Raw genomic sequence first — 14,215 nt, forward strand, 5'->3', positions numbered from 1 at the left:
AACCCACAAGGCAGAGAAAACCAGAGTGCAGAAGGCAGCAATGCAATCTCAGGAAACAGGCAATCAGTCACTGACAGATTCAAGAATACAGACGACCATGAACGTGAGAATATTCAGAAGGTGCAGCCGTCAGTGCAAGGACAGGGGCTGGAGGGCCAATGACAAGAGGACTCAGGAAGAGAATGCTCAGAGCCACTGATGAAGTGATGGAGCGTAGGCTTCAACCCAAGCTCCCAGAGGACTGGGGTCTTCCCTGGAGGGGAAGGGATCAGGGGGGTTATGGACACAAGGGCCATGTGGTTGAGGCAGACACTGAGGACCACCTGTAGCCACAGTGCTGCCTCCCCGCTCAGCTCCATGAGCTCACCCCAGGTCCCACCCAACTCCAGCAGAAGACTAAAGATTGGAAGGTGACTCTGACCAACCCAAGAAGAAAAATGGAAAGTCCTGCACCCAGGTTGCCCTACAGGAATACCTCCAAAAGGAACCTCTGTCAAGTCTGGAGGCCATGTACCATCAACTAGAGGGACTTAACCAAGGAAGGGGGGTCTCTGATATGAGAGCCACAGAGGGAAGGAGCAGAGAGGCTCCCCACGGAGGTGAAGGACACCACACTGAGGCTCTTGGGGTGCAGACAGAGCAGGGAGGAGTCTCCAGAAGCAGCAGTACAACATCTGACATGTGAATATCCTGAGGGCAGACTCAAACAACATCTGGGGGATCTGAGCTCGAATTCACCAATAAATCCATGAAACGTCAACTTGTGGGAAAAAAAAATACAAGATAATAAAAAGGTTTCTGCAGAAAAGCAAAGCAGCCCAGCTCCAAAGAGCATTTAGGAGACTATGAAACATGAGGGGCGGGGCTGATGGAGCTGACCACAGCAGGACCGCACTAGGAGGACACACGGGTGGGGACTCGGCAGGGCCGGCACGCGGGAGCAGGGCCAGCCTACCTTGTCGTCGTCCTCACAGGTCATGACGTTGGAGAAAGGAATCTCGGCCTTGAACATCTTCCGGCAATGCATGAGCTGCACCAGCAGGTAGCACACAGTCTTGAACTTCATCCTCTTGGCCGGTTTTATGTCTGAGAGAATCAGCCCTGGAAATATCTGTGCAGACGTGCAGCAAAGAGATATGCTGTGAGTAACAGGCATGTCCTGCCTCTCGGGCAGGGAGCACAAATGTGATGGGGCAGAGGGGTCACAGGCAGCTAGCTCAAGGCCTGCTGCTTGCCAGGGAACAGAACCACAACCCAGTTCCCAAACATGCAGCTCTCAACTCCACCCAATGCCTCTGAAACCAGAGCAATGTCTGAATCCCGGGGCAGATGTGTGGACATCACCCAGCTAGGTCTGCAGCACACGGGTGAATGTCACCCACCAGCCCCCAGGGTTACTCCTGTAGACTTCCCCTTCTACCTTTTACCATTTTCTCTCCCTTTTTCACCCCAAACTCCTCCAAAGGGGCTGCTCATTGTACAAACCACATCATCCTGCTCATCCTCAAAGCACAGCCCTGACTGACGCTGTCGTTTAATTCTGCATGATGGGAGGGCGGCATCCACACGGGGCGCCAAGGCTCCCTCCTCCAGCTCAGAACCTCCTGCCTCCAGGCAGCCGCTCCCAGGCCTCCCTCCTCAGGCCTCGCCCTCCGATCTCTTGTCCCCAGGCTCACCTGAGCTGGTCATCCAAACCTCTCACCCGGCCCTCCTCCAGCCCACCTCACACCTGCCCTTCTCCTACACACTCACTCCCCTTCTCCAGGAATCAGCTCACCTCACCCTACCTGTCCTTCCCTGAGCCCCACTCTTCTCGCCTTGCCAGTGCTACACCATCCAAGGCCCCGATGCCACATGGGTGCACTGCATCCCAGCCTGGAGAGGGCTAGACCAGGGATGCACCAGGACAGCGAAACCTGAAGCTCTCCCTCATATCTGACCTGCTTGTGTCCAGAAGGAGTACCACAGCCTCTTGTGTCCAGCGCCCCTCGCCTGAGCCCCGCACCCCTCGCCTGAGCCCCGTGCCCCTCGCCTGAGCCCTATGCCCCTCGCCGGAGCCCTGCACCCTCGCCTGAGCCCTGCACCCCTCACCTGAGCCCTGGAAGTGGCTCAGTCACCCTTGATCATGTCCAGATCACTTCCCCAGGGTAGAGTGACCTTCAGTGCCCACACAGGATAGTCACAAGCCTTCCTTTGTGCACAGCACCCCTCAATCCACAGTGCAATCCATCACTGACTTCCTGCAGAAAGTTCTCAAACCTAATTTGCAGGAGAGGCAGCAAAGGCCCAGGGAGGTGCGGGAGGACTCAGACGGCCCAACCCTTAAGGACCCCAGGGCCCCGACTCCAAGTTCCCTCCCCGCCCCTCCCCCTCAGCCCTCCCCACACGTGCAGCAGGCCAGGCTCAGCACACAAGGTCAGTGGGAACACTCTAGAGTCCGCAGAGCTCAGGGCCTGAGAAACAGCGATCTGAGGAGAATGAAGGCTCTGCACAGGAGGCGCTCTCAAGCTTACCTTTCGCCGATGTGAGGGCACAATAAAAAAGGTCTCGATGTTATGCGTTTTCAGAAAACTGTTCCTCTCATGTCCGTGTCCCGGCTCCACCTCATAGTCACCGTTCAGGCATGCCAGGGTGGTCTTTGTGATGTGAACCTTCCTGTGGAAAAGGGCGTGGAGATCCCTGCTCAGAGTCAAAGCGGGGCCTCCCCCACAGGGCTGACACTCTGCAGGGTCCTGGCAGGGATGTCCCCTCCCCACAGACAAGCTCTGGAAGGACCAATCAGGTTCCCTGTGGCACAAGCACAGAGGGCTGGTAGGTGGAGAGGGGCATTAGGGGGACCCAGAGGGAGGGGAACATGTGCAAAGAAGGGTTGAGAGCAGACAGAGCTGCAGGCAGAGGGAAGAAGGGACCAGAGGAGAACTGAAGGTGAGGAGGGAAGCAAGTGTCAGGATGCAGAAGGGATGACGAGGGGCACAGAGGGCGGCGAAGTGAGGGAGAAGGAGGCCCCAGGCTGTGGACTGTCTCCAAAGTCCCCAGGGCAGGAGGACTCGGCCCAGGGTCAGGCCCTGCAGGGGGAATGGCAATGCTCTGCCTCCTCTGTCCCCCCAACCCCACAGTGCCCGGAACCCTCTGCTGAGGCCACTTCTGGCCACACACAGCCGATCTGGTGTCTGGTCCTCACTGTGCAGCACTGAACACAGCTGACGGCTCTCCTCCTCCCCAAGCCCTCCTCCTGATGCCTGCATTCCCTCTAAGAGCGTTCCTTCTCACCACCCTGCACCTCCCCTGCTCCTCTTTCTGCCTCTTGGCTCCCCTTCTCTCAGGGACTCTCCGGTGTGGGCCTTCATCACTCTCCCTCCTCCTTGTGCTCAGTGTGGAGTTCCAGAGTTTCAGTGCCCCCGAGCGCCTGTGAGCCGCTAACTGACCTCGGTGCCTGGGAAGACCCAGTCTGACTGATGAAAACGGGCCCCCCCAACCCTGTGTCATGCTCCCCTCTTGTGCACTCCCCAGAGTGCTCCCTGTGGCCCCCAAGTATGTGAACCCCACCAGGGCCAGGGGCTCTGTCTTTGCTGCCGACACCCCCCTTCAGGAATAGCGCTGCACCCGTCAGGCGCTCTGTAATCACTATGCTCCTGGCTGGTGGTCTTTCTTTGGTGGAGGGCAGGGAGAGGAGTGTCTCCGAAAGGTGGGGTGGAGGAGAAGAGGGAAGAAGGAAGCCAAGTAGAGAGCGGGCACGGGGGATGAGGCCCCTCCTGGGGGTCTGGTAGATGGAGTCAGGGGAGCAGAGCTACAAGTCAGCCCCAACTTGCAAGAGGCCCAGATGAGGGGGCCTGTGGAGAGCTCCCTGATGGTGGGAAGTCCCTGTGTTTGTCCTAAACATGGAGCTGCAGAACAGGTAGGACCTGTGGGATCTCAGCAGGCAGGGGAGGATGGAGGTGGCAGCTCCTGTCACCTGCTTGCTGGCTGACAGTCTGGACTTTGTGCCAGACAAGGGGCTGTGAGCACAGCTGCCAGAGGGGGAGGCGGCAGACACAGTGAGAAGGTGTTTACAGTGAACCCCTGAGACCCTGAAGGGCAGAGAACAGGACGGGGGGAGCACTGAAGGACAGGGTGTGGGAGGGAGGGGTCAGTGCCTTCCAGGGTCCCCCCGGGGGATGCTCAAAGGCAGCATGGTTGAAGATAACAATGCCAGGGTTTTTGAGCTCACTTAGAAATGCCCTAGACTTCCCAGGTGGCACTAGTGGTACAGAACCCGCCTGCCAATGCAGGAGACATAAGAGAAGTGGGTTTGATCCCTGAGTTGGAAATATCCCTTGGAGAAGGGCATGGCAACCCACTCCAGTATTCTTGCCTGGAGAAGCTCATGAACAGAGGAGCCTGGAGGGCTACAGTCCATGCAGTCAAAAAAAGTCAGACACGACTGAAGCAACCGAGCATGCAGAAACGCTGTGCCCATTCCTGGGACAGGTGCAGTGAGGCTTTGAGGAAGATTTTCCCTTTTTCTGCTGTTGGATTCTAATCTCCAGGCTCACTACTTCCTCAAGTCCCATAAGCCTCCCTTTCCTGATTTCAAAGCCACTCTCCAGAGCACGCCGAGCAGCCTCGGATGCCACCTGGCCCTCAGCCAAGCTCAGGGCCTCAACACACAGAAAGGGGACCCCTGTTTCCACACTCCCCATGGAGGCCAGGCCAGGAGGGAGGAGGAAAGACGTGGCCCAGAGGACGGCAGACCTCCAGGGTGAGAACAGGATGCCTGGGGGCAGGCAGAGGACAGGCAGCCAGGGTCAGAGGGGCCACAGAAGAGGGCACAGAGCTTTGCCCTGAAGTTCAGAGGAAATGTGCAAAAGCAGACACACATGTGCAAGCGTCTAATGCTCAGCTCTAGCCCCTGGGAACCACAGCTGGGCCCGGCAGCAGCTGCAAGCACAGCCCGCGAACCCCTTAAGGGGAGGAAAGCAGGAGGGTGTGACTGAGAGATGAGTGTGCCTCAGAGCCCCCTGCTGCAATCACGCCATCCCCCTGCTGCCCACCGCTCATGGAAGGAGGGGAGCACCCGCTCAGCTCTCAGATTAATACAATACAATGCCTTGGCTCTGTGGAATGGTTTGAATAAAATGAGACCAAGGCAGGCAACTGTAATTAGAAGGCATTAGAAGTGCAAGGACCATTGAGAAACACATCCTCATTCTAGAAGAAAATCTGTTAATTTCCCTAGTGGGGCGCTAAGCCACAACACTTTTCGCTGTGTAAGTCTGAGAAAGAAAGTGAAATGAGAAGCAGTAGTCAGCACTCTGGACAGCTCCCAGCCAGGCACACACAGTCGCCACCTCCTCCGGTCAGCTTGCCTGCTCTCTGTGAAGGCCAGGAGTCCAAGTCAGCCCAGCACAAGCGCCTCCAATTGTCAATGGGCGCTAGGATGGCCAGGCTTCCCGGCCCTCCAAGCAGAAGGGCCAAGTACTATCCCCTGCCCCTGCCCTCAGGGTCCCAGACTTACCCAGGCAGGCCGGCGGCCTCCATGACGTTGGCCAGGGTCACGTCGTTGGACCACACATCATACTGCCACTTACGCAGGCCCAGGACCCCGCAGAGGACCCTGCCGGTGTGCAGCCCCACACGCATGTTCAAGTCCACCTCAGTGGCCTCAGCCACGGACCTGCAACAAACATAGACACAGGGCGGAAGCTGGGACCCTGCAGTCTGCTCCCATGGTGCCATGAGCACCTAATTAGCCTGACCCCTGAACTGTGGCCTCTGGTGGGCAGGGGTCTCTCCAGGCTGGTTCCCCAAAACTCCAGGGCCACTGCTCAGCTCACAAGGCACCGCACCTCCCCTCCCCACTCCTTACCCAGGGCAGCCACAGAAGGGAAACAAGCCCAAGGTCCCAGTCCCAGGACCCTGATCCTGCTCTGTGTACCACCAACCTGATCAGGGGTGCTCATGCCTGCTGCCTACCCTGGGGCCAGCGTAGGAGCCATGGGGAACATCTGATGGGGTTCCAGGAGCCCCAGGAATGGTCAAGGTTTGAACCCAAGTTCCTGACTGAGAAGGCAGGCTAATCCTGTGGGGAGGCCCAGGACTCTGCAAACCCGCCCGAACAACAGGAAGACTTTGTGGGACGTAAACTGTGCCACAGTCAACTCACGGGAGAAAACAAGATGAAACAGGTGGATGCTGAAATCAGACTGCAGGGCCAGTATGCACTCCACCTGCCCAGCCACTCATGTTCCCGGGCTCTAGCTTCCAGCAGAGGGTGGCTTGAAGCCCTGAGGGCCCCAGGAGAGACCACCCTTGGAAGTGAGGGCAGTGTCAGTGGAGGTGTTTGGGTGAGGAAATAGGAGATGGTTTTTAAAGCTCCTGGAAATAGACTCAAGGCAACCTGTAGGTGGGCAGGGCTCAGAAATCCCCTCTGGGGCCCTGAAGATGCCTGCAGGGTCTCTCCAGGCCCACAACGCCCACAGTGGAGTGAGATGCGGGAGGCACATGATAGGCTGTGATCACAAGTCAGAGCACAGCAGACGTAGCGCCGCCACGGGGAGACCCTCTGATGCCATGTTTCTTTTCTTTTTTTTCCCACTTTTCCCCAAAAGGCAGAACAGTCTTAGAGCATATTGTTGAGGAAGCAGTATCAGGCCTGCTTGGTGTGCTCCAAGTGACAGAATTGCAAGGAAGCGTGAGGGTGGGCAGGGGGTCAGTCACGGCACCCCTGGCCCCTCCACCCTGGGTGGGTGCAAAGGTGGCCCTGCACAGCAGGTGTGTTAGAAGTTCCAGAGCAAGAAGGGAGGGAGGCTGAGCCAAACTGGGGGACACAGCAGTCCCGCGATGAGGACAGTTCCGTTCCCCTCACCCACCCACAGCTCCTGAGAACCGCCCACTCACTGTTTTCCAAAGAAAAACCCTAAAGGACTAAAAAAAAATTAAAGAATGAGGAGCTTTGAGTGATGTTGGAATAAAGAGACTGGGAATATTCATCTGGAGCAAAATGAATGTGATCAGGACACAGCTTAAGTCCACAACATCACAAGAAGAGTGAAAAAGAAGGAAGGTCCCAAAGCTTTGGCTCACCAGGCCTCTGATAGCAAAAGGAGCCAGTTCTGTGCAGAAAGGAAGACAGAGCTGGCCACCCATAGGAATGCCAGATGGAAATGGCTAAAAATCCCCGAAGACTCTGAAACCCGTCATCTCTTCATAGCAGGTTATTGGTAAATGATGCCCCTACTAACGATTCACAATTTATTGCTCATCAGAACAGGAGTAGCAGTGTTAAAGAAGGGAACACTTATCCACCCAGGGGGCCCCACCAGCCAAGCCCTCAGAGCTCCGCCTCCCCAGCCCAGCTCTCGCACACTCAGTTGCTTCAATGGCAGTGTCCTGTCTTCAGACCAAGGACTAGAGGCTGCAACCAGGAAGGGACAGGATGAGGGGGCGCGGTCAAGGCGCAGGAGAGGGAGGACAGAGCGTGGGGAGGAGCACGGGTCAGGGGAGGTGGTTTAAGAGAAATGCAGGTCTCTGGAGAAACCCCATCTGACCTGACGACTGACCACACTGACCTCTGCCCTCTCCTGGCCTCGGTTTCACTGGGTGCAATCCAGCATGGGGCTGAATGAGCCCCCGCAGGCTCTGAAAGCATTCAAACTCAACCCTAGTGCCCCTCAGCACCCACAGCCTGCTGCTCCTATTGCATGGGCTGTGGAGATACGAACAGAGGCCCCATGGGGCACTCCAACTAGAGGAGACGCTGATGGCAAACCTGCTCGGCCCTGAGCTGCTGCCACTCTGCTCCAGAGAGGCCAGGATTTGTCAGCATTTGTCAGTAATAACACAAGAAGAACGAGGCTCGCTGGACGCGGCCCACCTGCCAGGTCAGCGTCCCCCTCACCTGCCCTCGCCCTAACTTCCACTTACACACTGCTCATTTACCCACTGCCTGGCCACGGGGCCCCCACTGGCCACAGGCCCCTGCCCAAGCAGCCTCCACTCAAACCTTCCCCCAAATCTGGCCTCTAACCAGGAGCAGCTCTGCCCATAACTGGTCACTTCACCCACCAAGGGCCTGTCCCCCAAAATCATGGCACCCAAGGGCTCCAAAGGTGAGCTAAGACGCCACCTTCCTGGCTGGCCCTCCAGCCTCGCTCACCATCCTCTGAATTCAGGAGGCCAGACCACAGAATCAGATACATCTATGCAGGGTCCAGGGCAGCCTGGTGTTCAGCTCTGAGAATCTCAGAAGTATGCATGTCACCAACTTATAATAAAGGTTTTTTGAAAGTCTGGCTATCCACATATCTTTAATACCTAATTAGCTGAATATATTTTGAATGTGTATTGTTTTTTTCAGTTTTAACTTTTTTTCATTCATTTGCCAATCTCCAGTTAAAGGTATTGAAATAAGAAAACTAAAATTTAAAAAAAAAAATTAATTCACAAAAAGTTATCAATCTGGGAAATGTAAAGAAGTAAACTTGCAAAAGGTGTTTTTGTGCATTTTAGGCATTTCTACTGTTGTAGCAATCGAAGAAGGGCAAGGGGACTTCTGGGACCCACGTCTACCTCCCTCAAACAGGTCTTCAGGGGTCCCTGGTATGTGGGACCCTCGCCAGCTTCCAACCAACCAGGCAGCCCAGGACACTCTACCAATTCACTCTATCTGTCATCCCTTCCAGCAGGTTCTCAATTGCACTGACAGATGTGCAGTTAACTGGACAATCACTTAAGATAAATCCTCGAGAACTGTCTCACTCTAGATCACCAACAAGGATCTACTGTGTAATACAGGGAACCATACTCAATACCTTGCAATACCCTATAAGGGAAAAGAACCTGAAAAAGAATATACACATATGTATAACTGAATCACTTCAATGTACATCTGAACTAACACAATATTGTAAATAACTATACTGTAATTTTTTAATTGTATAACAAAAAAATTTTTTTAAGAAAAACCATTAAAAAAAAAAAACCTGTCTCACTGAGGAACATTTACCAAGAACTGAGAAAATTGAGAGGGGGAGAATGGGGCCTCCAGAACCATCAGAAATGACTTTTGCCACTTGAGCATCTCTTCTCATTCGACCTCCACTCCAGCTGGGTACATCGGGTCTACCTATAATCTGAGCACAGGCAAGCTGGCCCTTACCAGTTCAAAGATGGGTCAGGTAAAGAAGAGCACATGCCATTTACTTCTACTTATTATAGTGAACTAAAAATACCCAGACTGCAAGCAAAGCCATGTTTGGATTAAGAATTTAGCAAAATGGTACTTGTATGTTTGGAGGTCTGACTTGTGATTGGCTGACTCCTGTGATGGCTGAAGCACTCCCTGTGGGGTGGACAAACCCCTTTCCTGTAAATGCACAGAATCAGGATGCTCCAGAGCCCCAGGGACAGAAGCCACCCAGCTGGCTCACCCTTGAGCCACTCCCTTTTGGGAAGGGGAGACTTGATGAATTGGCGTCTGCAGTGCCTGGGCATCCAGCATCTTCCCTGCCCGCCCATTTAACCTGGGATCCCGTTTAATTCCCACAACAGCTCATTTCACAGCAGAGAAAATCAGGGATGTGAGGAAACTGAAGCACCACCTTAAGGATGGGACAGGGGGCCTGCAGCCCACTCAGGAACACCTGAATCTGGGGACTGATGGGTTGAACCCTAGGAAGTGTTCATGTACCAGACCTGGCTGCAGAGGAACAGTTCCTCAGGATTGACCTAATAATATTCAAGGCCTGATGAAGGAAAGCTGGTGCTGGGGTACAGGAAAGAGTGGCGGCACAGATCTCACATGGGCAGCACACACCCTGGTAGGGGGCGGGAGGGCAGGCTCAGGCCTGGGTATCCTGGGGAGGGGCCACACGACTTAGGGTCAAGGACATAGGTCCAAGCAGCATGACACCACCAGGAGTCCTAGAGAGAGAGAGGAGAGAGAGAGAGAGAGAGAGAAGGAGTCCTGGAGAAATCTCCCTGGAACCTTCAAGGTCTAGCCCCTGACCATCAGGCCGCAGAGCCCAGATGTAGAGGCCAAGAGTGGGTTCCACTGCCCTGGATTTCTGCCAGTCCAGCCTCACTCAGAGCCCTGGATGTCATGAAGCTGACACTCCCATTTTACAGATGGGGAAACTCATGGCTGGGGTCACAGCTCTGCAGGGGCAAGCCCAAGCCAGTTATCACTCACTGGGCATGTAAGGCACTTCCCACTCTATCTCCATTCCTCCCATGGACAGGTGCCATCTGGCCAAAACCAGCAATATATATAACTTTAAATTATTATTAAAAATCACACCAACAAACTTAATCTGTGGTGTTTCTTTTAAGAGTGTATTGCACACCTTAATTAGGTCCACAAGTCTGAGAGAAGGATCTGATTTGGGTATTGAGGGCAGACAGGGTCCAGATGCCCCAGAGTAGGAGCCCAGGGGCCCTCGGGGCACCAGCCTTAGGCACTGCCACTCTCCTGGAAGGGTAAGAGTCCTCTGTGCTCAGCTGCTCAGTCGTGTCCAATTCTTTGTGAACCTATGGACTGCAGCCCATTAGGCTCCTCTGTCCCTGGAAGCCCTGGGACTCCACATTCAAGTCAGTACTTTTTGCTTTGTCTTTTACACGGAACATGAAAAATCTTTTTATCTGTTTTCCCCATAGAAATGAACTTTCTACCAAGTGGAAAACAATATCGTTCCCCACTTGCTGTCCAAGGAGACCCTCGACCCCTCCGTTCTCACACAAGTCAGAGCTGGTCAGGCTGCTCACCTGCCCTGGCAGAGATGTCTTCCTCGGTTTTTATGAATTTCTTACTACACTCCTCTCTATCCTGCGATATCAAATGCTTGACCCACACAAGTTGGTCCTGTGCTCACAAGGGTCGGAATGGACCGCCCTGTTTCGAGATGATTCTGGTGGATGCACCACCAGCAGAGCATCAGCCTGTAAAGCGAGCTGACAACAGTGGTCCAACATATCACAGGAGGACAAGAACATTCCTGATCCTGAGCATCCGTAGGAATCTCGTAACCGTGCAAACCATCCCTCCTGCTCTTGGACTTCCTCTGTCCACTCAGAGGTCCCCAGGCCTGCAGCAGACCTCTCTGTGGCCTCGGCCAGGGACACCTCAGCACTGCAGCCTCTGCTGCTTCCTGGCCACTCACGGCACCGTGCCCACCACCCAGGGGCACCTCCCCAAAGAACACAATGGTCAACAACCAGCCTCTCCCCCAGTTCAGCTTCTTTTTCCAGAGCAGGGGCTACATACTGAAATCACTTGGGGGTGGGGGGTACTTATTCACTCTAGACCACAGCCCAGATCAGCTGCCATGGGCTCGCTGGGCAGAGCAGCCCTTGGGGGTTCAATTCGCCCAGGCAATGCTGACACGCAGGTCCTGTCTCCTGAGAAGTGGGCTACCAGACCAAGCATGCAGTCTGAGCGTGCTGAGCACCCTGTTTTTACACACAGCATATGGACCCTGCAATCTGCCTCACAGGGATGGTGCAGCAAGCCTGCTGTTCACCCCTGTCTCATTCCACTCTTGTGCTATTAAGCCTCTTCTCCCGAGTGTGAGACCACACCAGGCCCTGGTAACCCCACACACTGAGCCGAAGCCATCTCTCCATGCTGCTGAGAAGCTGAAATGTGGATCTATGCGCCATCCACCATCTCACCCTCCCAGCTCCACACCTTCCTTAACCAGACAGAAGGCCTGCTACTGCCTCATCCCAGGCCCTGACGAGGACTGTGATGAGACAGAGTGGCTAAGAAACCAGCAGGCAAGCCTCCCAGTGTTCCAGAAAGACCAGCTCCATCTAATCCTCTCTCCACAGAGAACACCTGACGCCTGGATATCTGGCCTCACGGGCGAGCACACGTGATTCCTTTTCAACTGGGATTCAGCCAGATTTGAACCAAACCTTTCCCACAACCAGGGCTTCCCTGGTCGCTCAGACAGTAAAGAATTCGCCTGCAATGCAGGAGACTTGGGTTCAATCCCTGGGTGGGGAAGATGCCCTGGAGAAGGGCATGAGTACCCACTCCAGCATTCTTGCCTAGAGAATTCCATGGACAGAGAAGCCTGGTGGGCTACAGTCCATAGGGTCGCAAAGAGTCAGACACAACTGAGGGACTAACACTTTCCCACAATCAACTCCCTGAGCATCTCATCTAGCTAAGCTAGAAAGGTTCTTTCTTTTGACCGGACTAACACACAGTTCCTTGGAAGAAAAACTATGACAAACCAAGACAGTGTATTAAAAAGCAGAGACATCATTTTGCCAACAAAGGGCCATATTGTCAAAGCTATAGTTTTTCCAATAGTCATATACAGATGTGAGAGTTGAACCATAAAAAAGGCTGAATGCCAAGAATTGATGCTTTTGAACTATGGTTTTGGAGAAAACTCTTGAGAGTTCCTTGGACCGCAAGGAGATCAAACCAGTCAATCCTAAAGGAAATCAACCCTGAATATTCACTGGATGGACTGATGCTGAAGCTGAAGCTCCAATACTTTGGCCACCTGATGGGAAGAGCCAACTCATTGGAAAAGATCCTGATGCTGGGAAAGATTGAGAGCAGGAGGAGAAGGGGACGACAGAGGATGAGATGGTTGGACAGCACTGACTCAATGGACATGAGTTTGAGTAAACTAGGACAGGGAAGCCTGGCATACTGCAGTCCATGGGGTCATAACGAGTTGGACATGACTGAGCGAAAACAACAGCAACAACACACAGCTGACAATACGTGGGATTACCACGAACAACAACAAAAAAAACGCAGCCCCAACAAAATGCACAGTAGGGACTCCCAGAGGCAGGGCTCTGCGGTGCAGGCAGGGCGTCTTCACCCAGCACCTCGCCAAGAGGCCCTGGTTCTCTGCAGCCACGACACAGGTGACCCACCTTGGACACCCTGGCCAGGACAAGGCAGGCTGCACGGTGGGGGCGGGTACCCACAGGGCACTCACGTGATGGTGTCGATCATGTCCAGGCCCATCTCCACACAGCAGTGGGCGTGGTCAGTCTTGGGCTGAGTGAGGCCAGACACGCAGTAGTAGCAATCTCCCAGGATCTTGATGCGGCGGCAGTGGTTCTCCTTCAGACGAGAGAACAAAGGGCAAGTTAGCAATATACCTGGGGCCACCAGAGCACCTGCTCCTCTGCCACCAGAGGCTGAGCTGGAGGCACAACCTAGACCAGGGTCCAGGCAACCCCCCCACAGTCAGGGCACCTCCAGAGCGCAGGCGTTCCCCATGGCTGGGATTAGGGTTGCTTTGGGGCACCCCACAGTGCCCCACACCCCTCCACCATTCCTGCCCTTCAGTTCACCAGGGCCAAACCCACAGACCCTTCAAGGTTGGGAGGCCACCCCACGCCCAAGAGCCAGCTCCTCCCCCCAGGGAAGGGTCCTCTCTTCCAAGAGGGGCTGGGACAGTCTGACCACCAACTCAAATCATCATGTGATGGCTCTTCTGGAACAGGCTAGACCCCTCCCCACCCCAGGAAGGGCCAGGCCACACCCCTCTGAGCGCCCCATAGCTTAACCCAGAGTCGAGGTCCACAGACCATGTAAGCAGCTCTCCCCAAAGGATCACCAGCTGGGGTTTGCACCCCGACCTCACCACTCACAGGGACGCCTCAGAAAGGCATCCTATACCATACACGGTCTCCTCTGACATTTACACAACGGGAAGAATGCTGGCTCCACCTCGCCCTCAAGTTGAGCACAGAGAGACACAGGAGACGCTTGCTACCATCCATCCTGCACTAACCCATCAGGGCCGGCTATAATGACGATGGTGACTGTCAGCTTTATACAAGGAGAGCCTTAAAACAGCATTTCTGGGACATTTTGTTTTCAACACCCCTTCATATCCCGTAAATAACTGAGGACCTCAACAAGTTTTCATGTAAGTAGGTTAGCGCTATAGATATTACCACATAAGAAGCTACGACTGAGAAGCTTTTTTAAAAATGTATTAATGCATCTAAAGTAATACACGACCCTCTTCCCTTCCTCCTCCCTCCATGGAACATGTTCACCAGGACCCCAAAGTGGAAAGAGTTGGAAGAAAAAAGGAAGTGAAACTCAGATTTATGCTGCTTCAGATGATACAAAGGATTCTGAAGACAGCATCATCTGTGGGGAGGGTAAAACTGTTGATTCAAGTTAGAGTTTTGGATTATTTATGGGTTTTATTTATGTGTTTTTCCACTAACCTTGAAGAACTTTAATAAA

At 54.1% G+C, this 14,215-nt stretch overlaps 1 protein-coding gene across 1 annotated transcript in view; it reads right to left on the reverse strand.

Annotated features, from left to right (window-relative positions):
• ADCY1 (adenylate cyclase 1) overlaps positions 1–14,215 on the reverse strand; it is a 110,120-nt gene that overhangs the window by 52,295 nt on the left and 43,610 nt on the right. The window contains exons 5-8 of the mRNA XM_040259797.1: positions 12,945–13,072; positions 5,495–5,653; positions 2,514–2,655; positions 956–1,111 (exon numbers count right to left, since the gene is read on the reverse strand). Of these exons, the coding sequence (XP_040115731.1) occupies positions 956–1,111; positions 2,514–2,655; positions 5,495–5,653; positions 12,945–13,072 (585 nt within the window). The remainder of the gene's footprint in view (positions 1–955; positions 1,112–2,513; positions 2,656–5,494; positions 5,654–12,944; positions 13,073–14,215) is intronic.

Source organism: Oryx dammah, unplaced genomic scaffold (genome assembly GCF_014754425.2).
Source record: "Oryx dammah isolate SB20612 unplaced genomic scaffold, SCBI_Odam_1.1 HiC_scaffold_18, whole genome shotgun sequence".
NCBI lineage: Eukaryota > Metazoa > Chordata > Mammalia > Artiodactyla > Bovidae > Oryx > Oryx dammah.